Source organism: Heterocephalus glaber, unplaced genomic scaffold (genome assembly GCF_053883595.1).
Source record: "Heterocephalus glaber isolate CG9 unplaced genomic scaffold, H.glaber_assembly_v1.0 deba00000331, whole genome shotgun sequence".
NCBI classification, from domain to species: domain Eukaryota; kingdom Metazoa; phylum Chordata; class Mammalia; order Rodentia; family Bathyergidae; genus Heterocephalus; species Heterocephalus glaber.
The window spans coordinates 55,726,743-55,751,779 of NW_028258142.1; the positions used below are offsets into that span (position 1 = coordinate 55,726,743).

At 41.7% G+C, this 25,037-nt stretch overlaps 1 protein-coding gene across 14 annotated transcripts in view; it reads left to right on the forward strand.

Annotated features, from left to right (window-relative positions):
- Osbpl1a (oxysterol binding protein like 1A) overlaps positions 1 to 25,037 on the forward strand; it is a 198,608-nt gene that overhangs the window by 157,395 nt on the left and 16,176 nt on the right. For 12 of the 14 annotated variants that reach the window (XM_087189608.1, XM_021265138.2, XM_087189620.1 and 9 more), the window contains 2 exons: positions 1,262 to 1,337; positions 24,825 to 24,959. In XM_087189608.1, the coding sequence (XP_087045734.1) occupies positions 1,262 to 1,337; positions 24,825 to 24,959 (211 nt within the window). Of the gene's footprint in view, positions 1 to 1,261; positions 1,338 to 3,149; positions 3,431 to 24,824; positions 24,960 to 25,037 lie in introns of those variants that run through there. The other 2 variants (XM_087189643.1, XM_087189645.1) reach the window with 2 other exon arrangements.

Consider the following 25,037-nt stretch of genomic DNA (forward strand, 5'->3'; position numbering starts at 1 on the left):
CCTGGTACCCGTTGTTCATGTTACGGAGATTGATAGTCTTAGAGAGTGGAGAATGTGATTTAAATGCCATCTGTGGCCACTTACCCAGTAGATTGGTTTGATAGCGGATTGGCCACATGAGCAGTGTGTGTTCCTGATGAGGACAGCAGAAGTTTACTGTGAGTGGTTTTAAATAGTATTTATTTAAAAACTTCAAATTTTATTAACTTATATAATTTAAGTTTAATATAGAAGTTCTGTAGAAGGTAAATGTTTAGTATTTAATATTTTAGTTATCTGGGTGTTTCAAAAGGCAACTGGAAAGCTCACATCCTTTACCATAACCTCAGATAAGTGTGGTAAGAGTGGATTATCACCGTCACAGTGTTTAGGAAGTGGGTCCTCCTAGTCCGATCTGTGGAAATGGGCTCAACTTCTGCCCAACAGTCCTGGACTCTGATGTGCTGCTTATCCAGGCCACAGCCCGTCTGCCACTTACAGCTACCATCCTGCTGGACACTTCCAAACCTCTGAAGAGGGTTTGAAGATGCTCTTTTTGTCCAGGTTTACCACGTTCGAGATGGGGCTCTAATTCATGTCTTGCTGCCAGCCGCTTTGATTTGAACTCCATTATCTGATGTTAAATACTAACCACCCATGGTTCGAGCTGCCCGATGGGACAGTTGTGCATGTACCACTGGTGGTAAGCCAGCAGGAACGTGTGAATTTATAAAGGGTTTTCTAGTCTGTCCTGACTTGCTCCATGTCATTGCCCTTGGGAAGTACCAGTGTGTGAGGCAGGGCCTGCGTTTTACTTTGACTTTCATAGTTGATTTGAATTTTCCCACTTAATTCTCTAAAAAACTTCGGGGTCTGTGATTGCATTCTGCATACAATATTCAGCAGCGAGAGTATGGTAATGTGTTAAAGGTTGGAATGGGGCAGGTGTGTGTTGAATGAGACAAGGTTAGATGTACGAGCACATGAAAGGATGGTGTCCTTTAAAGGCGATCCAGACCGCTGGACCCCTCACACTGGGAAAGATTGGGGAAGTCCGATCCCCACAGTGCTGAAGACAGAGAGGCCGTTGATTTGTCACAGAACTTCTCAGGCAGCAAGATGGCAGGGAACAGGTACAACCCAGGCTGGCCGCCCTGTCTGTGACAGTGTACATTTTTAAAGTGTCTGCGTGTGCCTGCCCTTAGAAATTGTTGACAACAGGCTTTTTTTTCCATTGTCAATACCATTAAAATCAATTCTGTTTTTCTTTTCTGTTTTTCAGAACAAGTTTGCCCTCTCCTATGTTTTCCAGAAATGACTTCAGTATCTGGAGCATCCTCAGAAAATGTATTGGAATGGTAAATTAGGTGTTTTGACATATGATATTAGGCACATACATGTTTAATTGCATAGCCTTTGGAAAGGAATCTTTAAAAGTTTTCATGAAAATAATGGACAGCAATGTTTATGGAAACTTGTAAGACTCAAAAATTTTGGAAAAGTCTTAGGTTTTTCTGGCAGAATTTGAACCCCTCTTTATGCCATTTAATATGGCTCAAGGGTGACTTTTCATGGTAAGAAACTTTAAAAATCCACCTTTCCTATTATCCCACTACATTTATATTTCCTCATAAACTTACTTAGAAATCAAAAGAAGTAAAAACTCAGTGTGCAGAGTACGATTTCAGTTGCATTCGTTACACTTTGGGTTTGTACATGTGCTGTGCTGACTGTTTTCAGTGTGCCTGTGTCTCGCTGTCTGTGCAGGTGGATCTGCTGCTGGAGGGAGTGGGGAGTAGCAACATTTCCCGTTGTATAACTCCCTGGCTTCCCGGCGAGGTGGCATGCAGCTCTACCAGCTGATGTGAGGCTTAGAATTCTGAGTGAAGTTATTTTAACTCTTCCCAGCATGACCTCTGACTACTGGGAATGATAACAATGTAAAAAGATACGAGTCCCGAGGTGTCAGGGAATCTGTCTGGACCTCACCCAGGTCAACGTGGCAGTCTCCCAGGACACTCCCTGCACCAAGAAGTAGAGCCATTCGCCTTCCTGCCGTGGCCTTCTGATGCTTGAAATCTTGTCACTCGTGATGTGCCGGGTTCAGCGTTTTTCTACTGTCTGTGCTTCTGAGACTTCCTAAGAGTCATTTCCAAGCAGTGCATCCCAGAATCCTTAAGCATGTGTTCTGAATTCTGCATGGAGACTAATTCAGCTAGATTGATGATGTGAGGTTTAATCCCAGCTCTGCGTCTTCCTGGCTGTGAGACCCTGGACAAGTTGCTGTACCCTGCTGAGGGCCGCTGCCTCCTGTGTAAAGCCAGGATAAGAGTTTGTGCCCTGCAGGTCTACTGAGAAACGTGTAATTTATATAAAACGTCTCGGGCAATGCCTGGTTTAAGGTACTGCTCCATATAGTAAATGCTGATAATAAGCAAACTTCTGGTAACAGGTAGATCTTACTGTCAGCAGTTAGTCCCAGCTGAGCCAAAAGATGGCTCTAAATCTACTTCAGTTACAGCAGATGTATATAGACAAATGTACATTTAAATAAGATGATAATTCTACGTAGTAGTCTCTTTGGAATTGAAACTTTCAAGACCAAAAAATTAATATTTGTGTTCTACAGTGTCAGTATTCTTCAAACCCTTAGTAAACATATTTCCCTTTGCGGTCCAGCATATCATTGTGTGTGTGTGTAGTTTTCACAAAAGCATGCTCATTACCTCAAATGGTGTTTTCTGTTATATTAAAGCAATGCTGAGGCTGGGGCTAGGGATTTAGCTCAGAGGTTCCTGCGCCTGCCTTGCAAGCGCAAGGTCCTGAGTTCGATCCCCAGTACCAAAAAGAAATAAAAGTAATGCTGATCCAACTCATCAAATTGATTTTACAACTTGCTGATGAACTAAAACGCAGTTTGGAGAACACCATTTTAAGTAACTGTAGAATTGATAACACGTCTGTCCCTGGCTACGAAGCCAAGGGGTTTGTATGAAAATGTCAGATGTGGGTTAGTCTTTCTGCCCATTATGGAAACTACAATTTTCTGTGTTTGTTTCCTGAGCCCATCTCCTATTTCACTGGGTATTATGATATTTGTTCGTGCCAGTGACCAGCAGTCTGTCTTGTTTATATCTTTAGCAAACATTCTGTTGAAGACTAGCTGTTCTTTTAAAACTTAAGAAATAATGTTTTGTTGGACTGTACCTGTCATTCTTTGAAAAATACTTAATTTCTCTAGAACATGGGTCTACTTTTATTTTTAGGTACAGAACTACTTGTGCAAATAAACACGCTGAATGATAAATAGGATAAAGCAAATGGAAACAGAAGGATTTGGATTGAAAGGTCTTCACACGTTTTAAAACTTCTGTTTGCTTAGAACTTACTGATTAAAAGCATGAGAGAAAGCTGCAGGGGAAATAGGATCTTTGGAAAGCTGTCTGCTGAGGTTTGTGAGAGACCAACATTCTAGAAGATTTATTAACGTGCATGGAAAGGAAATCACCCAGCATTTAGAAGTGTTGTTCTTTGGGTGCTGTCTGTCGTAGGATCCTCTCTTAGGACTCAGTCAAAATGTGTGAGTGCTGCGTGACAATAGAGATGAAGAGCAAGGTATCCTGAGAGAGAAGTGCAACTGTTAGCACTAGAGTAATTTTCAAAAGTAAGTTTTTGGTATCAACCCCCTTCTGATATCTGCCTGTCCCACCATCCCTAAAAGAAGATGGGTCAAAGCTTAGAAAATAGTGGTATCTATGGGTTTTAATACACTTAAAATGAAGGCATTTTTTTGTAATAAAACCCATGGCACATTCATGATTCTGTTACAATTAATAATGAAAATACTTTGTTTGGGGTTCTTTTTGTGGGGAGCAGTCTCGGTTACAGAAGCCCCAGAAACCCGTCAGCTGTCTCTCCCCCCAAAAGCCTCACCTGTAGGGGACAGGGGAAGGGGACGTTACCAGAACCTCTGCAGTTAGTCCTGGTCTCCTGCGAGCCACGGCAGCACACGGCGAATTACAGGAAAGGTAGAAAAATGAGACCGAGAAGAAGCTGAGCTTTGGGTCTGATCAGTGCTGCTCTGGGCAGCAAAGACAAAAGCCCCCAGCTTACCACACCTTTTATTCAGTACATCGGGAGAAACAAATGTAACAGATGACTTGCAGAGAGTTCAATAGTTCACATTGGGATAAACAAGGTGTAACGGAAGGCTTGCAGAGAGTTCAGTACATCTCCGGCAAACAAGATGTTAATCAGTCCAAGAACAATGAGGAACTGAGCAGGTGTTTGTTCTCCCAGGATGTTTCTTGTCCTGGAGAATCACAGCATCACTGGATCACTGAAGTCTCAGTTGTGACCGGAGGCCAAACTGGAGTTATTCTGTAGCTGGGCTGCAGGCAAGAGAACTAGGCTAACCAAATGATTTATCCCTAGAATTATGTAGCATTGCTCCCAACACTCACCAGTTTCTTAATTTGAGACTGAGAAGTCTTAAATGTAGCAGGAGAAATTGCTTTTCTGCATCCCTGCCGGCTGGTGGAGTGGCCTCCAGAAGCAGCCTCCCAGCTCAGCGCGGCCGTTTCTAAAACAGCTCCCCGGTTTAGGTTCACATAAGGGTGCGGTTTCATGGTGTCCTGTCATTCAGAATACGACTTTTAAAATAATTTTTTAAAACTTGTATTATTACACATTTCTAATACATAACGCTTACATTCATCAGGGGAGTGGGAACATGGACGTAACGCATAGTAGAGGCCTATCTTGCGAGTATGATTTAGGCCTAATTTTGTCTTGATCAGGAAGGAGAGTCGTGGTTTCTTCTCCAAGAATCTCTCGTTCTGGACTTCAGTGCCCTCAGCTGCCTCTCCATCGAGGCTGGCTGTCTCTCCCACTTCCACACACGCTCGCTTTGTTCTGCTTCTTTCCAGAAGGCAGGGAGACACTTGGATTTCCCAAACTGATGGCTTCCTTCTCTTCTCCCACTTTGTTTTGGCCAGGATTGTGTTACCAAAGTATTGGGTTGTACTTGATGAAGTGAATGCTTTACATAACTACAGTGCAGTCCTAAGCCTCTTCATGACGGAAGCTCTTACCAAGCAAATTCCCAGCTCCTCAGAACTGAGAGTGATACTGGCTGATGGTTCTGCATTTCCTTGCTTCCATTGTCCTTTGTTGAGGACTCCTTAGTCCCATGGCCCCATTCTCCTGTTTCCAGTTTCTTCTCCTTTTCTCCCCATCCTTTGCTGTCTGGTTTTCTTAGCCGGGCTCCTGCAGGGACTGGGTCACGGCTGTTCATGGTCAGTCATTGTGGGGACCTGCACACAAAACTCGAGTGGGTGCCCACCCTCAAGGCTGTGCCTCACCGGCCTGTGTGTGTTCAGATACCTTGGAGTATTAGATGCTTAGTGCTGAATTATTTATTGTAAGAGACAACAAGGGTCTCTGGTAAAAGATGAATACTGACTTTTTAAAATCAAAGTGCTGTAATATTCTTTTGAAAATACCCAGCGGACTCCACATACCATAGTGACTTGATTGCCACCAACATTCCTTTGAATAAATGCATGAGCAAGCTGGTTTTTACTAGATGAAAAGCTTATAGTTCCATTTACCCCTTTAACTCAAAATTTTTTCTTTCCTAGAGGATCTTATTCTAGCAATTTTTATCTCTGATGATATCTTATTTCACTATTACAAAAATATGTATCTAAATGTATTTCTTACGACCACAGACTTTAGTACTATGGTTTTTGTATCATTATTCTTGTAAATATTAGTATATGAGTGATCAAAATTACAAAGTTACAAAAATGTTCACATAAGAGGTAAAATGTTATTTGTGTATTAGTGAAGAGAATTTTTTAAAATTCAGTTTAGCCATCTGAGATGACTATGACTTAATGCTAGAGTGAGACGATTTTCAGTTAACAGTTATGTTCTTTTTAATAGATGCAAGGATGGAGAAACCTTGCTCACTTTCATAGGCAGATGGGAGTAGGAGTTTCTTGGGTTTTTAAATGTCTAGCAGTGTCATTCAGTGTTTTGACCCTCCCTTCCCAACTATATGCCAAAAATCAGATTATATTACCAAAAATGACTTTTTACAATCCATAAGCTGGCTGCTCAGTCGGACTCCCTTCATTGTCACGTTGTAAAACGTCTGGCAGTCCCGGCTTGCAGAAGGTGTTGCCCCTCTGTCGCGGGCTTCCTCCCCAAGCACCAGCCCACTGCTGCTGTCTCAGGCACCAGTGCCTCTTTGCCAATGTACTTATAAATTGCTTTCATGTCATCTTGAGCTTTATGCAGATTGAGCTCATTTGCTGGGTGCAGAATGTCTGGCACCTGGCCGCAGGCCCAGACACACCTCCAGCTCAAAGTGACTGCCTGAAGGGGAGCGATGCCGTTTTTAGATAAACATGGATGTCACCATGACAACTGTCCTGTTCTTGGATTCAAACACTAGATAGATACAGAGCTGGATAAGATCTGAACCCTTGCCAGATCTGCTGTGTTATAAATACTGACTTCAGAAACAGGATGGAAGAAGTGAGGCATCTCCACTGCCTCTAGAGTGACCTGCGATAGATTATCCCAACCCAGGAGCACTGGCCAGAGGACCGTTCTAATGCTTGGTCTTGCCCTTATCCGAGCCAGGAGAGCCGTGGAGCCTGGTGTTGATCCGGGGAAATCAGGACAACCTTGAGGAAGAGCACCTTTCTGACACAGAACTGTTTTTAACCCTCCTTTCATTTGGTGCCCTGGAGGTTTTTTGAACTTTGGGGAATAATGCTGTGATAATGCTGGGACCTCCATGCCGGTGCAGTCCCAGGCCAGCCAGTGTGTAGGGACAAGCACATGTAGGAGCTGTGTGCCTGCAGTCAGATTCCCTCGCACGAGACTTTTTCCTCACAGCTTTGGTTTCCTTCCCTGTTTTCCTACTGGTTGCATTAAGCTGCCTGCAGTTCATACAGTTCCATCATCACACAAACAGGCTGCTTTCCTAAGCCATGGTTTCTTCATTGCTGGCAGGGTGTCTTCCAGTTAACCCCGCATTGCGTCCCCCTGGGTTGGTGTGTGGGGCTGGGAGCACTGGTACAACCCCAGCAGGAGGCATCAGGGAAGCAGGTCCTTGCAGACTGCTTGGGGTATTTGCCCCGTGGTCAACTACTGGATGCTAGGTGTCTTGCTTGTGTTGGGGGTAACCGTGCAGCACAAGGTGGAAGAAGAAAGACACTGACCCTTCAAGGCCTATCAATGTAAGAAGGTGGAATTTTTAGTCTCTGTAGCCGTGGGAGGGAGGTAAGGAGGTGACGGAGAAAGGATCCAGTGCCAGCTTCTGTTACAGAAGCCACAGCCCCTTCCAAGGCAGCCAGAACTGCTGCCGCCCGGCTCAGTGAAGAACCCAGAAGCCCAGCGACGCTGGGTGCTTAGGTCACACTCCTGGGTGAACACCTGGCCCAGAGCTGCTGCCTGGGCAGCAGAGGCAGACTTGGCCTAACACCCAAGTTGACTTTCTTCTGCTAACTCAGCCCCGGAGTGTTTGCACATTTTGGACGTTAAAACGGTAGACTGTAGCTTTAGAAAATACTTTCCATTTCAGCTGCACTCAAGCTTGGCCTTGCTTTCAGGTAGTCTCTACAGTGCTGGAGTGAAGAAGCAGCCGTCTCTTCTCTCTCTGTGTTGCTTCTCAGCTTCTCAGCTGATGAGCAGTTGCAATTAGGAGTTTCTTCAGTTTCATCATCAGTTGCTATTAATTTGCATGGATAAATTTAAACTTTGCTTTCAGCTAGGTCACAAGGCAGAATTGCCCAGCATAAATATTGAATTTTTCCAGCTGACTGAAACTCAGTGATAAAAGTGTTCTAGCTAATGTTTCTTCCTGAAGCTTGACCTTCATAATGTGCATTGTTTTCCCCCATTATTGGAATATCCCCCCCACAGGCTGATTGTATACAGTATCTTTGGAATGCAGCCCCAAACTTGATTGGATTATATACACTCTCAGTGGTGTGTTTGCATTTCTAAGTGGGAAAGGAAATAAAATATACTTTGTGTTACTGAGTTTTTAATTATCTGTTTAGGAAATTGTAAATTTTAACAAAATAGTTATAAGATTATTTTAAAATGATTACATAGGATAGAGGCAGTAAAATCGCAAGGCACTTGCTGTGTTTGAAAACATCATGTTAGGGGCCAGGGATTTAGCTCAGTGGTTCCGCCGCCTGCCTTGCAAGCAAGCACAAGGACCCGAGTTCGATCCCCGGTACCAAAAAAAAAAAAAAAAAAAAAAGAACATGTTATGTTAGACTTTCAGAAGTCAGGTTGTTTTTACGATAGCCTGGATTTACACGCATTCACCTCTCAGTTCTGTTTGACGGAGATAAGTGCCTTTCTCTTTCCTCGAATGGTTATATTCTCAGTTACTAAAATAAGTAGAATGGGTTTATCCTACATTGCAAAATTTTATTCAGTGAACTTTTGGAATTGTAGGAGCTTCTAGATTATTAAAAAATAAACGTACCCATTGAATTGCTAGATTACCCTATGTTCCTCGTGCCTAGGACCTGGCGTTCACACCGTGTTTGATCATTTCTAGCTTGTGGAAGCCTGACCCTGCCAGCTGGTGGTGAGCAGCCACAGGCTGGTGCTGGGCCTTTTCTTTCCCATGGAAATGCGTGAAGAGATGGCAGTATACACAGCATTGCTGTAAAGACCAAAGATTAATTCCTAGGCCAGGGTTCCTCAGAAAACCAGGCAAAGCCCTCCAGTGCAAGCACTCCTGTCCCATCTCATCTGTGGTGGGGAAGGGCTTTAGGTGCTGCAATCACCCTCAGGACATCTCCTTAGATCATTTTCCAGAAAAAAAATAAAAGGAAAAAGTCCCCAGAATCGAACAGATAAAGTTAGTCTTCATTTTTAGTAAATTCATATTTTAAATTCCTTTATGATAAATCTCTTGTGAACAATAAAGTGCAGTGTAGCAAACAGGAAGAGAGCCGAGCTGGAAATGGCATAATTTGCGTTGTGTTCTGGTTGGGGGACCGCTGTCAGCCGGCAGTCTCGGCACTGGACCCCCAGCAGGCAGACTTGCCCTTTCCCTCACTGTCCACTTTGAAGCTCAGAACCCGTGACCACCTTGCGAGCAGCCTCCCTATGACATGGACAGGGCAGAGTATCCAGCCTTTGACACCTAGCTTCCATGCAACCTTGGAATTCGTGGAGCTCTTGTATGCGTTATCACTCTAATAATGATAAGAGCTGACATTTATTGCTCTCTTATACAAGGGGCATGATTTGAAGTCTTATCTGCTTAATTAATCTAATCTTTACAAGGCATTGAAGGTGTGCAAAGAATTTATCCCCATTGGGGGAAAGGTTAGGCTTTTACATGTGGTCACACAAGTGGTAGATAGGAGACCCAGGATTTGGATGTGGAGAGTTTGATCTTAAAATCCGTTTTCCCCTTAGCTTTTCAGTTATAGTAAGGTACTTATGAAGTTTACCATCTTAATCATTTAAGTGTACAGTTCAGTGGCACTGAGTCCAGTCACACTGATCTGCCACCATCACTACCACTCATCTGCATAACTCTTCTTACAAAACTGAAACTCAGCTCCCTGGCCCAGCCTCCTTTTTTTTTTTTTTTTTTTTGGTACCAGGGATGGAACTCGGGTCCTTGCGCTTGCTAGGCAGGCAGCAGAACCACTGAGCTAAATCCCTGGCCCTCAGGCTCCTTCCTGTTCAGAGCCCATCTTGTCAACTACACTACTTTTCTGTCTCTGGACTTCACCAGTGGAGTGATGGGAGTGTGTTTTGTTCCTCCTCTTTTCCCATCCTGTCACCTGTACCACTGATCTTCCTTTGTGCCATGATGATAAGTGGAAAGGCGCACGTGGTCGGGCAGACTCGCTTCTGTGGTGTGAGGTAGTCAGCTGCCCTTTGATTTTCTTGTGCAGCCTGAAGTTGATAGATTTTAACCACTTAACAGTTCACCCCAAGCATCCCTCAGGCAGCGCATTTGTTTGCATCCTTGGCCAGGTATGATTTCAGCCAGTCGGCTCTTGTATTGAATAAATTTGAGAAAATTGCCATTTTTATATTTGCTGTTATAAAAGTGAAAAAATGTGCGATTTTTGGTTATCCTGTATTTCAGTCATTGGACTGGTAAGTGGTTAAGTGAACATTTCTAGTCCTACCCCTAATTAGAAGAACGGATGTTCATTTTAGGAAATTGGGAAAATACAGAAAAACATAAAGAAGACAATTAAGAACCCTTCTGTTGCCGACTCCTAGAGATAACTTTTGGGGGTTCCTGTCTTGTAGTGTCTGTTTCTTTAAAAACATGTGTCTCACGATTGGAGTATGTTTCTTTTAGAACAAGTTGCTTTATAACCCTTTTTTCTGGTTTGAAAGTTTGTTCAGAATGAGAAAAACATTACAGGAATTTTGAAGTGTAAATAACTGACATACCAAAGCAGTGTGAATCTAAAATAATAAGGTTTTACTAGTCACCTGCCTAATATTTTCCACTGTGCTTAAAACATTTTACTTTTGGAGGGTTGAACACTCTTTTACCATTTGACAGGGACAGTATGATATTTTCCGCAGTAGAACTAGAGCGTTTCTTCACGTATGATTTACCAAAGTTAATTTTTCAAATTTGTACTTTTTTTAAAGACTGTATATTTTCAGAGCAGTTTTGGGTTCACAGCAAAATGGAAAGTAGAGCATCCCACACAGCCCCTGCCCACACCTGCCCAGCCTCCCGATTGGTACCGTCCCTCAGCAAAGAGGCACATTCATTACAGCTGACAAACCCGCATGGTATCTTGCCACTGGTGTACGCCAAGATTGCAGCTGGTGGTGCATGTCCGTACAGTGACACGAGCCTGCCGTTAGGATATGTAGTGTTTCACTGCCTGAAGAACTCCTGTGTGTTCCCCTTTGTTCTTCCCCGTGTCCCCACAACAACTAGTTATCACCCGTGTTTTACTTTCTCTGTAACTTTGCCTTTCCCAGAATTGTGTAGTGTGTAGCCTTTTCAGATTGGCTACTCTCACGTCATACCACACGTCTCCCATGTCTTTTCATGGCCTGATTGCTCATTTCTTTGTAGTGCTGAATAACGCTCCAAAAGTGACCTATTTTTTTTCACTCAGCATTCCACTACATTAACAATTATGCATCATTAAACAGACTACTTCATCTTTGGGAGCTGGTCCATTGAGGGTGACAGGGAAGGGCAGCACCGTGTGACAACTGCCTGAAAAGGAATAAATGCAGGAAAGTGGGGGTGCATGGGTGCATCAGGGGCAGGGGCACCTGCAGTGGGCCCTCTCTTCTTGAGGCGACTGAAATGCAGCCAGAGGATGTCCCTTTCTTTAGGAATTATATTCCCTTACATTTAGCAAGATAAATTGTTTTCAGTACCTTTGAGATAACACTGGACGATTTTATCTACTATGTGATCTAATTCGTGTGTGTGCCAGGCGCTGGAGGGAACCGGAAGCCATGAGCGGGAGGAGAGGCTTGAGCGGGCCTGGACATCTGGATGGGTGCGGAGGAATCGAGGGAAGAGACGGGGTGTTCCAGGTCAGGGCTGGCTGTGGGTGAGGCTTTCATCCTGTGCCTGTTTGTTTCCATACCGGTTTAGTGACATGGACAGGACTGGACAGGCCGGAAGGAGTATGCCACTCTCCACAGCTTTGATGTTAAAAGAGGATCTGACTCACGCAGCAATGGTGGGAATATAAACTGGTAAAGCCTTCTGGGGACACGTGTAGCGTAGGTAGTCTCTATACAAATACAAATAGTAGTCCAGTGTGCCTTTGACCCAGAAATCCATTCAAGAAACCCACGTTAAAGCCATTTCTTCCTGTGTTCTGAAAGAGCTGTGACTATGTAGTGCATGGTGTGTCTGTATGTGGGCTTTGTTTCAAATGGAACGAATTTATGTAGCATTTCCTTACATTCCCAGAGCCCGTCTCATTAGTCTTGTAGCAGTGCTTTGTGGTAGGTACCTTAATATCGTATGACTGTTGAAGAAACTGGCACCCAGGTGAATTTGGCAAAGTTGCACAGCTCATGATGGATGGAGCCAGCAATGCAATGCGTGTGGTTAAGTGGTCTTAGCATGGCAGTGCAGGTGATTACAAAAACTTCATATGCTCAGTGTATATGCCTTGCATGTGTGTGAGAACCCCCAAGCACAGAAAGAAAATGCCCCCCCATAAATACACACATGCGGATGTATACAAACTGGCATGAATCCTAAACTCTTGCTGGTACTTTGCCTCTGGGACAGGAATAGTATAAGGAAGTGAAGAAACATTTTTATTATACTAAGAGAGTTTATATTCCTCTGTTAGTTTTAAAAAGAAAAAGGGTATTTTTTAAATAGCTGAGAAGGAGCTTGGGTCATTTCAAATAAGTCATGTCTTGACTTGTCCTGAGAGTGAATCTCCGGTTAGGGGCACCTTCAGATGTACACAGTGAACCTCTTCTCTTTCTCCACATAATAGATTCCTGTTCTCCTTCGCCTCCCTAGTGAGGCAGCAGTAAGTCTACCATTTCTTTCAGTTAGGTTGAGCTGCCACTTGTCTGCCTGTGCTCTCTGTGTTTTATAGTAATGAATGAGCTGATTTGTTGGAGTGCACCCAGTTATAGTTTGGTGAAGGTCACATTATTTTTAGTCGTCCAGATGGGAGGGGAGTCAGAACAGTCCTTTAGTGTTCAGCCTGGATCACACCTCAGGACCAGGCACCTGACCGGGTGACTTTAGCCCGCAGGACTCAAGAGACACCAGATTCCCAAGGAAGAGGGAGAAGTTTGGGAAGCCCATCAGAATATTCCAGAGAATGGGAAGATAGATTTGTCACTGAATTTTGGAAAGGAGCTGAGGCTGGTCTTGCTTGCTGCCAGCACAAGGTGAACAGAGTCGAAAGATTGCAGTTTAGGTCAGAGTCCTGCCCAGTCATTAAACTGTTTGAGAGGGCTGTGAGAGTACCAGTCTTGCAGGCAAAACTTAAAAGCATTCTATAAAATGCAAAAGTATTCTAGTCCACAGCTCATACCAGAGATGTAGGCTCAGAAAAGCTCAGCATTGTCAGCTAAAATCAGTCTCTTGTTTTGTTTTGTTTCCATTAAGTTTATTGGTACGTTTTAGGTATACAGTACAGTTACATTCATCATTGGGATTTTGAAGCTTTACATGATGCATCTTGGTTCTTATTTTATCCCCATTTCCCTGTCCTCCCTTCACCCCGTCCACCATTCCCTACTTACAAAAACTTTGTTTCCATTTTTTCCTTTTCTCGTATTTTTTCTTTTCCCTTTTTTCCCCTACCCCTCCCACTTCCCCTACCCCTTTAGACCTTCTCTTCCTATTTCACATTATCAGTTACTCATTTTGATTTTTTTTTATTAAATTCTTTTATTAGTACATTGTAGGTATACAACACAATTACATTTCTCATTGGGAATTGTACCTTTACATGATGCATCTTGGTTCTTATTTTTTCCCCATTCCTACCTCTCCCTTCACGCCCTCCACCCTTCCCTATTTACAAAGACTTTATTTCCATTTTTTCCATTTCTCATCATTTTTCCTTTCCCTTCTTTCCTTTCCCCTGCCCCTCCCACTACCCCTACCCCTTTGGACCTTTTCTTCCTATTTTACATTATCGATTATTCATTCTAATAATTGGTACATTTTAGGTATACAATATAATGACATTCATCATTGGAAATTTGCACCTTTACATAATCTCTCTTGGTTCTTATTTTTCACCCTTGCCCAGCCCTCCCTTCAACCCCTCCATCCCTCCCTATTTACAAAGATTTTCTTCCTATTTTTCCATTTTCTCATATTAATCCCATTCCCTTCTATCCTTTCCCCTAGCCCTCCCACTTCCCCTTCCCCTTTGCCCCTTTTCTTCCTATTTCACATTACCTATTACACATTTAGTCCTTATTTACACTTTCAGTTTCTCACACCAGAGAAACTATTTCGTATTTACACATGTGTGTCCTATTTATTTCACTTAAGAGTATCACCTCAATGTGCATCCACTTAGCTATAAATGTCTCTAATTTCTCATTTTTTATGACTGAGTAGTACTCCATTTTATAAAACAGACTTTCTTTATCCAGTCTCCACTTGATGGGCATTTGGGCTGTTTTCAGGTTTTAGCTGTCACAAACTGTGCTGCTATGAACATGGGCACACATATATCACTGTGGTATGATTCTTTTAATTCTTTGGGGAAGATCCCCAGCAGTGGAATAGTGGGATCAAATGGGACTTCTAGTCCTAGTTCTTTGAGGTATCTCCATACTGATTTCCACAGTGGTTGCACCGGTCTACACTCCCACCAGCAGTGGAGCAGGGTTCCTTTTTCCCCACAGCCCTGCCAGCATTTGTTATTGGTTGATTTCATGGTAGCAGGCATTCTTTCTGGAGTGAAGTGGAATCTTAGCATTGTTTTCATGTGCATCTCTCCAATGACCAGTGACGTTGAACATTTTTTCATGTATTTATTTGCTATTTCTACTTCTTTCTATGAGAAATGCCTGTTCATTTCAGATGCCCATTTTCGGATTGGGTCTTTAAGTTTGGGAGGTCTGATCTTTTTAAGTTCTTTATAGATTTGAGATAGTAGACCTTTGTCTGAGGAAGAGCAGGTGAAGATTTTTTCGCACATTGCGGGTTGTCTCTTCACACTGCTGGAGGTTTCTCTTGCTGTGCAGAAGCCTTTTAATAAGAAGAGATCCTACTTGTTGATTGTTTGTGCTAGTTCACGGGCAACTGAGGTTTTGTTCATAAAATCTTTTCCTACACCAATGTCTTCAAGGGTTCTACCTAACCTCTGTTCCAACTGGTTCAGAGTTTCTATTTTACTACTTAGATCTTTAATCCATTTTGATTTGAATTTAGTGCATGGTGAGAGATATAGGTCTAATTTTAATATTTGGCAAGTTGAAGCCCAATTTTTCCAGCACCATTTATAAAAGAGGCTATCTTTCCTCCAGTGAGGGTGGTTGGCTCCTTTATCGAAGATGAGATGGCTGAGTGTGTCTGGCGTTGTTTCTGCATCTTCTAATCTGTTCCACTGGTCCTCAGGTCTGTTTCTTTGCCAGTACCATGCTGTTTTTATCACAGCAGCTTTGTAGTATAGTTGCAGGGTGGGGATTGTGATACCCCCTGCCATGTCTCTGTTACCTAGAATTGCTTTTGCTATTCTGGGTCTCTTCTTGCTCCAAATGAATTTGTGGATTGTTTTCTTAAGGTCCATGAAGTATGCTGCTGGGATCTCAATTGGAATTGCATTGAATCTATATAGCAGTTTTGGAAGTATGGCCATTTTCACTATATTAATCCTTCCTACCCAGGAGCAGGGGATGTCTTCCCATTTTCTGATATCATCTTCAATCTCTCTTTTCAGAGTGCCATAGTTTTCAGAGAAGAGGTCTTTGCTTTCTTTCATTAGGATGATTCCTAGGTATTTCAGTTTTTTGGATGCTATTGTGAAAGGAATTATTTGCCCTATTTCTCTCTCAGTGAGTCTGTCATTGGTGTAGAGGAAAACTATTGATTTTTGTGTGTTGACCTTGTAACCAGCTACTTGACTGAATTTGGTTATTAAGTGTAGAAGACTTTTGGTGGAGTTCTTGGGGTCTTCTATATAGAGTATCATGTCATCTGCAAATAATGTCACTTTGACTTCTTCCTTTCCTATCTTTATTCCTTTTATTTCTTTCTCTTGTCTAATTGCCGTGGCTAATGTTTCCAGAACTATATTGAACAAGAGTGTTGATAGTGGACATCCTTGTCTTGTTCCTGATTTTAGTGTGAAGCATTTCAGTTTTTGACCATTCAGTATGATATTGGCTGTTGGTTTTTCATAGGTGGCTTCTATCAGTTTGAGGTAGAAACCATCTATTCCAATTTTCTGTAGGGTTTTTATCATAAATGCATGTTGGGTTTTGTCAAATGCTTTTTCTGCGTCTATGGAGATAATCATATGGTTTTTGTCCTTGGCTCTATTAATAGAGTGTATTACATTGATTGATTTTCGTATATTGAACCATCCCTGCATCCCTGGGATGAATCCCACTTGATCAGGGTGTATGATCTTCTTGATGATCTTCTGCATCCTGTTTGCCAGTATCTTATTAAGGATTTTTGCATCTGTGTTCATTAGTGAGATTGGCCTATATTTGTCTTTTTCGGTTGGGTCTTTCTCTGCTTTGGGGATCAAGGTGATGCTTGCTTCCAAGAATGAATTTGGTAGTATTGCTTCCCTTTCAATTTCACTGAAGAGTTTAAACAGTAGTGGCAGCAGTTCCTGTCTAAATGTCTTGTAGAATTCAACAGTGAAGCCATCAGGGCCCCAGATTTTCTTAGCTGATAAGTTTTTAATGACATTTTCTTTTTCATTGGTTGATATTGGGATGTTCAGAATTTTTAGGTCTTCTTCGTTCAACTTTGGTAATGCATATGTATCTAGGAATCTGTCCATTTCTTCTGTGTTGTCCATCTTATTGGCATATAGGTTCTGGAAGTAGGTATTGATGATCCTCTGTATTTCTGCTGGGTCTGTTGTCATTTCACCCTTTTCATTCCTAATTGCATGGATTTGGGCCTTTTCTTTCCTTTTTCTGATAAGTTTGGCTAAGGGTTTGTCAATTTTGTTGATTCTTTTGAAGAACCAACTCTTGGCTTCATTGATTTTTTTGTATCGTTCTCTTAGTCTCCATGGCATTGATTTCCCCTCTGATCTTTATAATTTCCTCCCTTGTCTGAGCTCTGGGGTTGTCCTGTTCTTCTTTTTCTAGAAGCTTGAGGTGCAGCATCAGGTTGTTTAATTGGGCTCGTTCTGTTTTCCTAATATGCGTATTCATGCTATGAATTTCCCTTGTAAGACTGCTTTCATTGTGTCCCATAGATTCTGATATGTTGTATTGTCATTGTCATTTAATTGAAGGAACTGTCTGATTTCTTCTTTAATTTCCTCTGTGACCTATTGGTTATTCAGAAGTGTGTTGTTCAATTTCTACATGTTTATGAAATTTTTTGAGTTTCTTTTGCTATGGATCTCCAATTTCATCGCACTATGGTCTGATAATATATACAGGGGATAACTTTAATTCCTTTGCACTTACTTAAACATGTTCTATGTGTGAGTATGTGGTCTCTTTTGGAGAATGACCCATGTGCAGCTGAGAAGAATGTGTATTCTGATTTTGTGGGGTGGAAGACTCTGTAAACATGTTAAGTTCATTTGTTCAAGAGTTCGATTGAGTTCTAGTATTTCATTACTTATTTTTAGTCTAGTTGATCTCTCTATTTGTGACACTGGGGTGTTGAGGTCCCCCACTACAATTGTATTAGTGCATTTATGACTTCTCATGTCTGTTAGTATTTGTTTTATATAGTTGGGCGCACTAGTGTTTGGTGCATGGATATTTATGATTGTCATCTCTTCCTCTTGGATTCTTCCCTTTACAAGGATGTAGTGTCCATCTTCATCTCTCTTAATCAGTGTTGGTTTGAAGTCTACTTGATCTGCAAAGAGGATAGCTACTCCTGCATTTTGGGGGGCTCCTGTCGCATGGAGTATTGTTTTCCACCCTTTAACTTTCAGTCTATGAGTTTCCTTTTGAATGAAGTGTGTTTCTTGTATGCAGCATGTTGTTGGATTTTGCTTCTTGACCCATTCTGCCAGTCTCTTTCTTTTGATTGGTGAATTGAGACCATTAACATTGATGGTTATAACTGAAATGTATTGACTTGTAATTGCCATGACTTTTTCTTTTTGTTGGGTTCTCCCCCTTTACATTTATTTTCTTGTCATGCCAAATGTGTTCACTCTGCTTTGCTTCCTGGGGTTGTGATCCTCAATGTCTGTTCCTAGGATATTGTGTAAAATTCTTTGGAGTGCTGGTTTGGTATTCACAAAGTTCCTAAGGTGCTGTTTGTCATGAAAGTATCTTATTTCTCCATCCATTTTGAAAGCTAGTTTTGCAGGGTACATCAATCTGGGTTGGAGGCTGTTTTCTTTTAGGGCTTGGACTATGTCACTCCAAGCTCTTCTTGCCTTGATGGTTTGTGTTGAGAAGTCTGCTGTGATTCTGATGGACTTTCCTTTGTATGTGATTTGTTTCTTTTCTCTAACTGCTTGGAGAACTTTGTTCTTCTGTTGTGTTTCTGGAATCTTAACAATTATATGCCTGTGTGTAGACTTTTTTTGATCCAGGCTATTTGGAGTCCTGTATGCCTCACTTATCTGTATGTCAAGCTCTTTTCCCCTGCTTGGGAAGTTTTCTGCCATTATTTCTGTGAAGAGATTTTTTATGTCATCTCCACTCTCTCCTGTTTCTTCATTGACTCCAGTCAGTCTTTTTTTATTCTTCTTTGCATCATCTAGAAGCTGCTGGATTGATTTCTCATGTTCCCTTATAATTTTGAAGCAATTTTTCTTTTCCTGGTCACTATTTGCAATCTCATCTTCTATATCTGAAATTCTGTCCTCACATTGGTTCATTCTGCTGTGTAGACTTTCAATGGAGTTTTTCATGTCCTGGAAATCGATTTGCATCTGTTTTATGGATTCCATTTGTTTCTTATGTTGGGATTCCATCATGTTCCTGAGCTCCTCTCTAGATTTATTAATCATGTCTTGCACTAGGGGCACAACTGCTCCTGTTATCTGAGAAATTATTTCTGATTTCATTTTTTCCAGATCCCACTTTGTTGCCAGTTCAGTGGGTCTAGGTGGTTGAGTATCAGCGTGTTCCATCTCATTTCCCTTTGGGGTTGCTGTAGGTGATCTGGAAGTCTGGTTTTGAGACTTTTTACGTGTTTTCTCATTTCGACTGGGGGGCGGGCTCTGTTGGCGCCTGCACGGATTACCTCCTCTGAGCCAGGTGAGGTGGGACAGGGGCCGGGAGCACTCGTAGGGATGGTGGCCCAAAAGCCCTTTCCTGTGGGCTGGGAGCAGTGGGATGGATGGTGGCTGAGATTCCCCTTCCTCTGGACCAGGAGCAGTGGGATGGCTGCTCAGAAGCCCCTACCCCTGGGCCAGGAACAGCAGCACTCAGTACCATCGTCTAGTGATCCGGTGTCCTCTGCATCTTTGTAGTGTGGAACCAGGTGGCTGTACAGAGGAGTGGGGGGGGGGCTCGGGGTCCAGTGGATTGTTGCCAGGGCGCAGGCTGATTCAGCGTGTTCCGCGAGACTCGGGACCTCAGTAGGGTGTCCGCAGACCTGCCTGTCTGCAGTGGGCTGATTCGGCATGTTCCGCGTGACTCAGGACCTCGGTAGGGTGTGCGCAGACCTGCCTCTCATTTTGATTCTTATTTATACTTTCAGAGAAGCTATTTGGTGTTTACACATGCGTGTCCTATTTATTTCACTTAACAGTGTGGCCTCAATGTGTGTCCATTTAGCTATAAATGCCTCTAGTTTCTCATTTTTTATGGCTGAGTAGTACTCCATTTTATTTTTTAAAAAAACAAAACACATCTTTATCCAGTCTCCAAGTCTCAAGTTTTTGACATATCTGGTTGATCCTTAGCCACTCTTAAAAGGTGAACTTTAGGCACAAGCTAGCACTTGAGATTTTGATGAGTTTATTTGAGCAGTGACTCATGACTGAGGCAGCCACAGACCTTAAGCAGTTCAGCACTCCTGCAAGGAGTGGAGAAGTTTTATATGATATTCTTTGAGAGGCTCAGACAAAGAAAGTAGATTTGCTTGGTTAAAGAGGACAGTTGTGAATGAGAGGTGAGTCTGGCAGTTCTGAGTGGAAAAGCCACAGTTTTTACATTGAGTTCGGTTTTAGTTGGCTTATGTGGGAAACCAGAGCACTGGAACTACATCTCAGCCTGCCCCTCCGTTAATTATTTTAACACCAATATGAAGATTTTTTCTTTCTGTGTCCCCATCCCTTTTTTTAATAGCAAAACATTTATTCGTACATTTTAGTCATACATGATAACACTCATCATAGGGAAAGTGCACCTGTACGTGGTACCTCCTGCCTCTTTTTTTTTCCCATTTCTCCCTCCCTGCAAGTCCCCCTCCCCCCTGTACAAAAGCTTTGTTTCCATTTTTTCCTTTTTTCACTTTTTTCTTGTACATTCCTTTCTCCCTGTCCCCTCCCTTCTTCCCTTACCATTTGAACATTTTCTTCCCATTTCCCGATATCTGTTATATACTTCAGTCCTTATTTCTACTTTGTTTCTCATACCAGAGAAACAATGTGGTATTTAAACATGTATGTTCACTTTATTCAACTTTAAAGTATGGTGTCAAAGTGCACCCACTGAGCTGTAAATGTCTCAAGTTCATCTTTCTTTATGGCAGAGTGGTACTCCATTGTGTGAAAAAAACCCACATCTTCTTTATCCATTCATTCGTTATGGGCATTTGGGCTGTTTCCAAGATTTACCTATACAAATTGTGCCACTATAAACATGGATGTGGGTCTGCTTTGAGAGGTAACTCAGATGTTGATGGAGCTTAAATCAGCCCGGTAAACGGAGCCTTGAGCCAGCATGTTCACTGCAGAGGTGTGTGTGACAACATGGCACCAAAAGGGATCCCGCCGGACATCACTTCACTGTCACATCACTTGGTTTCCTTGGGGCTCCTAGGGCAGAGAAGGTGAGCCAGTCCCAGCACCCTGAAGGAAGCTCCCCACCTCCATCCCAGGCTCCTAGGGCAGAGAAGGCTCCTAGGGCAGAGAAGGTGACCTGGTCCCAGCACCCAGAAGGAAGCTTCCTGCCTCCATCTCAGGCTCCGAGGGCAGAGAAGCTCAGCCAGTCCCAGCACCTGGAAGGAAGCTCCCCGCCTCCATTCCAGGCTCCTAGGGGAGAGAAGCTCGGCCGGTCCCAGCACCCAGAATGAAGCTCCCCTGCCTCCATCCCAAGATCCTAGCGTAGAGAAGGTGAGCCGCGTGGGTGCCAGAAGCACCCCCCCCCAAGTGGAAACGAGAAGACACATAAACAAGCCTCAAAAACAGACTTCCAGATCACCTGCAGCAACCCCAAAGGGAAACCAGATGGAACAGTCTGACACTCAACCACCTGGACTCTCTGAACTGGCAATACAAGAGGATCTGGGAAAAATGAAATCAGAAATAATTACTCAGATAACAGCAAAGATTTTGATCATGGTGCAAGACATGATAAATAAATCTAGAGAGGACACAGATAAAAAAAATAGAGGATCTGAGGAACATGATGGAATCCCAACATAGGAAACAAATGGAATCCATAAAACATACAAACAGATTTCCAAGAGATTACAAACTACATCGAAAGTCTGTGCAGCAGAATGAAACAATGTGAGGATAGAATTTCACATATAGAAGATAAGATTGCACTTAGGAGGAAAAGAAAAATTGCAAGGGAACACGAGAAATCAATCCAACAGCTGCTAGATGATGCAAAGAAGAATAACAACATAAGACTGATTGGAGTCAATGAAGAAAGAGGAGAGAATGCAGGTGACATAAAAAAACTTCACAGAAGTGATGGCAGAAAACTTCCCAAGGAGGGGAAAAGAACTTGACATACAGATAAGTGAGGCATATAGGACTTCAGCTAGCCTTGATCAAAAAAAATCTACACATAGGCATATAATAGGATTCCAGAAATCCAACAGAAGAACAAAATTCTACAAGCAGTGAGAGAAAAGAAACAAATCACATACAAAGGAAAGCCCATCAGAATCACAACAGACTTCTCAGTGCAAACCCTTAAGGCAAGAAGAGCTTGGAGTGACATATTTCAAGCCCTAAAGGAAAACAGCCTCCAACCCAGATTGATGTACCCTGCAAAACTAGCTTTCAAAATGGATGGAGAAATAAGATACTTTGATGATAAAGAGTACCTCAGGAACTTCATGAATACCAAAGTGGCACTCCAAAAAATTTTAGACAATACCCTGGGAAAAGACAATGAGGATCACAACCCCAGGAAACCCAGCAGAATGAATCCATTGGGCATGACAAATTAAACGCAAAGGGGGAGAATCCAACAAAAAGAAAAAGTCATGACAAGGCTTTTAAAACTTTTAACTTCATCTCCCTAATGAGTGTATAATTCAATCTTATTATTATACTGATTAGTATTTTTCTGATTCTAGAGTTGCACTCCATTCCTTGTGCTATGCTGGCTATTTATCATCTTCTTATGTCTACATTTTAATTGGGTTGTCTATTAATGAGCTCTAAGATTTCTTTATATATTCTGGTCATAGGTTATATGCATTGTAAATATGGTCTGTTTAAGGACTACTTTTCATTTTAATGATGTCATTTAAAGTTCTAAATTTTGATGGAATCTCATCAGTTTTTTTCTTTTACACCATGTTTTTTGTATCCTAGGTAGTCCTTGCCTACCCTGAATTCATAAATATTTTCCCTTATAATTTCTTCTTAAAGTTTTATACTTTTAGGCTTTCTTATTTAGGTTCATAGATCCCTTCAAGTTATTTTCATGTATGGAAAAAAAGGGTTGAGATTAATTTTTTATATACAGATACCAGGTGTTCTAGTGCCATTTGCTGAAAACACTGTCTCTTCCTCGGCTCTTGAGTTGAGTTTATATTGTATAAAATGCTAATGTTAAATAATCTTCCAAAACTCAGTGGACCATGTATGTGTGGTTCTATTTCTAGATTCTCTGTTTTATTCCAATGATCTATATGTCTTTCCTTACACCAACACTGCCTTGATTACTGTTGCTTTAGATGAAGTCTTAAAATTAGGTACTAAACATCTTCCAACACTGTTTTTGTTTTGTTTTTGTTTTTAACTTTTCTAGGTCCTTTGTACTCCTACATAACTTTTAAATTTCAAAATCCAATTCTTCATTTATAGCAAGTATACACAGACCTGAGTTTTTATATATACCTTGTGTTTTCTAATCCTGCTAAATTCAAGTACAAGTTCTAGGAGCTCCTAGAGATTTCTTAGTATTTTCTCTGTAGATGATCATTTCATCTACATACATATAAAGATTTTGCTTCTGCCGTGCCAGTCCTATCCTAGTTGTGTCATTTTATTGCCAGACTATTTTTGTGGGGACTAGGTTTCAAAGTTTAATGGACAGATGAAGAGTAAGCATATCTGCCCTTGTTCCCCACCTTAAGGAGAAAGCATTGTATCTTCTCCATTCATATAAGGCATTCTCGCTGGAAGTATGGAGTACATGTCTTTAATCGGTTGAGAAGTTTCTGTTCTACTTCCAGTCTCCTGATAGCTTTTACCATAAACAGCTGTAGAATTTAGTCCCATACTTTTTCTCCAACTAGTGACAGGATCATATGGCTTCTTCCTTTCCTCTGTTAAAATGCTGACTTTTGGGGGTGGATCTTCCAATGCTGAACCAACACTGCCATCCCTATAACAGCACCACTTTCTACATCCTGCCAGATCTGACTTCCAATAGTTTGTTTTGTTAAACAAATTTCTATCTATGTTCATACTTTTTTCTTCTATTATCTTTATCCAGTTTTAGGATTAGCACAATGTTGAGTTCCTAAAATGAGGGGAGAAGTATTCCTTCTTTTTTATGCTTTGTTTGATATAATTTATCAGTTAAAATGTTTATGAGCCTGGTGTGGTCATATAGGTAGGTTTTCAAGCTAGGAATATACTTTCTTTAATAGGTGCTATTCAAATTTTGTATTTCCTCCAGAGTTAGTTTCATTAATTTGTCTTCCAAGGAACTTCTTAGAAGTTGTCAAATTTATTTCAAAACAGATTTTTGTAATATGCTTTCTATATCCTTTTAAATTCTGTAAAATCTGTGGTAATGTCTCCTAGATCTTAATATTGTAATTTAAAAAATGTATAACAGGAAGAAAAGGTCTAAAAGAGCAGGGGAATTGGGAGGGGTAGGGGAAGGGAAAAAAGGGAAAGGAAAAAATATGAGAAGAGGAAAAAAATGGAAACAAGGTCTTTGCAAATAGGGAAGGGTGGAGGGGGTGAAGGGAGGGCAAGGGAAGGGGAAAAAAAACAAAAACAAAAACAAAACACATGGATATGTATGTATCCATGTGCTGGGATGCTTTTAATTTGGGAAGATACCAAGAAGGGGAATAGCTGGGTCAAAAGGAACCTCTACTCTAGTTTTTTGTTTTGTTTTTTGGTACCGGGGATCAAACTCTGGTCCATCGCTTGAGAGGCAGGCGATGGAACCACTGAGCTAAATCTCTGGCCCTAACTTTAGTTTTTTGAGGAATCTCTACACTGATTTCCACAGTGGCTGCACCAGTCTGCACTCCCACCAATAGTGGAGAAGGGTTCCTTTTTCCCCACAGCCCCTCCAACATTTGTTATTGATTCATTTTTTGAGGACAACCATTCTTTCTGGCGTGAGCTAGAATCTCAGCATTTTAATTTGCAACTCTTGAATGACCAGTGATGTTGAACATTTTTTCATTCATTTATTTGCTGTCTCTATTTCTTCATCTGAGAAGTGTTTATTCATTTCAGATGCCCATTTCTGGATTGGGTCTTTAAATTTGTCCCCATCACTTTTATATCCCATTTCTTAATTCTGATCTAAGCAGACTCAACAGTAGTTTCGTGCTTGCCACTCGCTTGTGCTCTCCATGAAGCCAAGGAGGTTTGGGTGGTCTTTATATTCCTGTCAAGGTCTAGAATACTGTACTTCACATTTTTAGGTACCCTGAAAAGATTTGTGAAATTGAACTGAACTTGATTAAATTTTATAGGGTATAATTTTCTGGAGGAACTTGTTATATGAGCTAGCAGAGATAAGTTTGCTGTGTATGTTGGACATAACAGTTCAGTTTTCTTGTTAAATAGGAACTCTCCAAGATCACAATGCCAGTTATATTTAATGAGCCTTTGAGCTTCCTACAGCGACTAACTGAATACATGGAGCATACTTACCTCATCCACAAGGCCAGTTCATTTTCTGACCCCGTGGAAAGAATGCAGGTATGTTATCAAGCCCTGGGAAAAGGTTTGATATCTTCGAGACTTTTCTCCCACCCCCTTCCCCAGCCTATCACACAA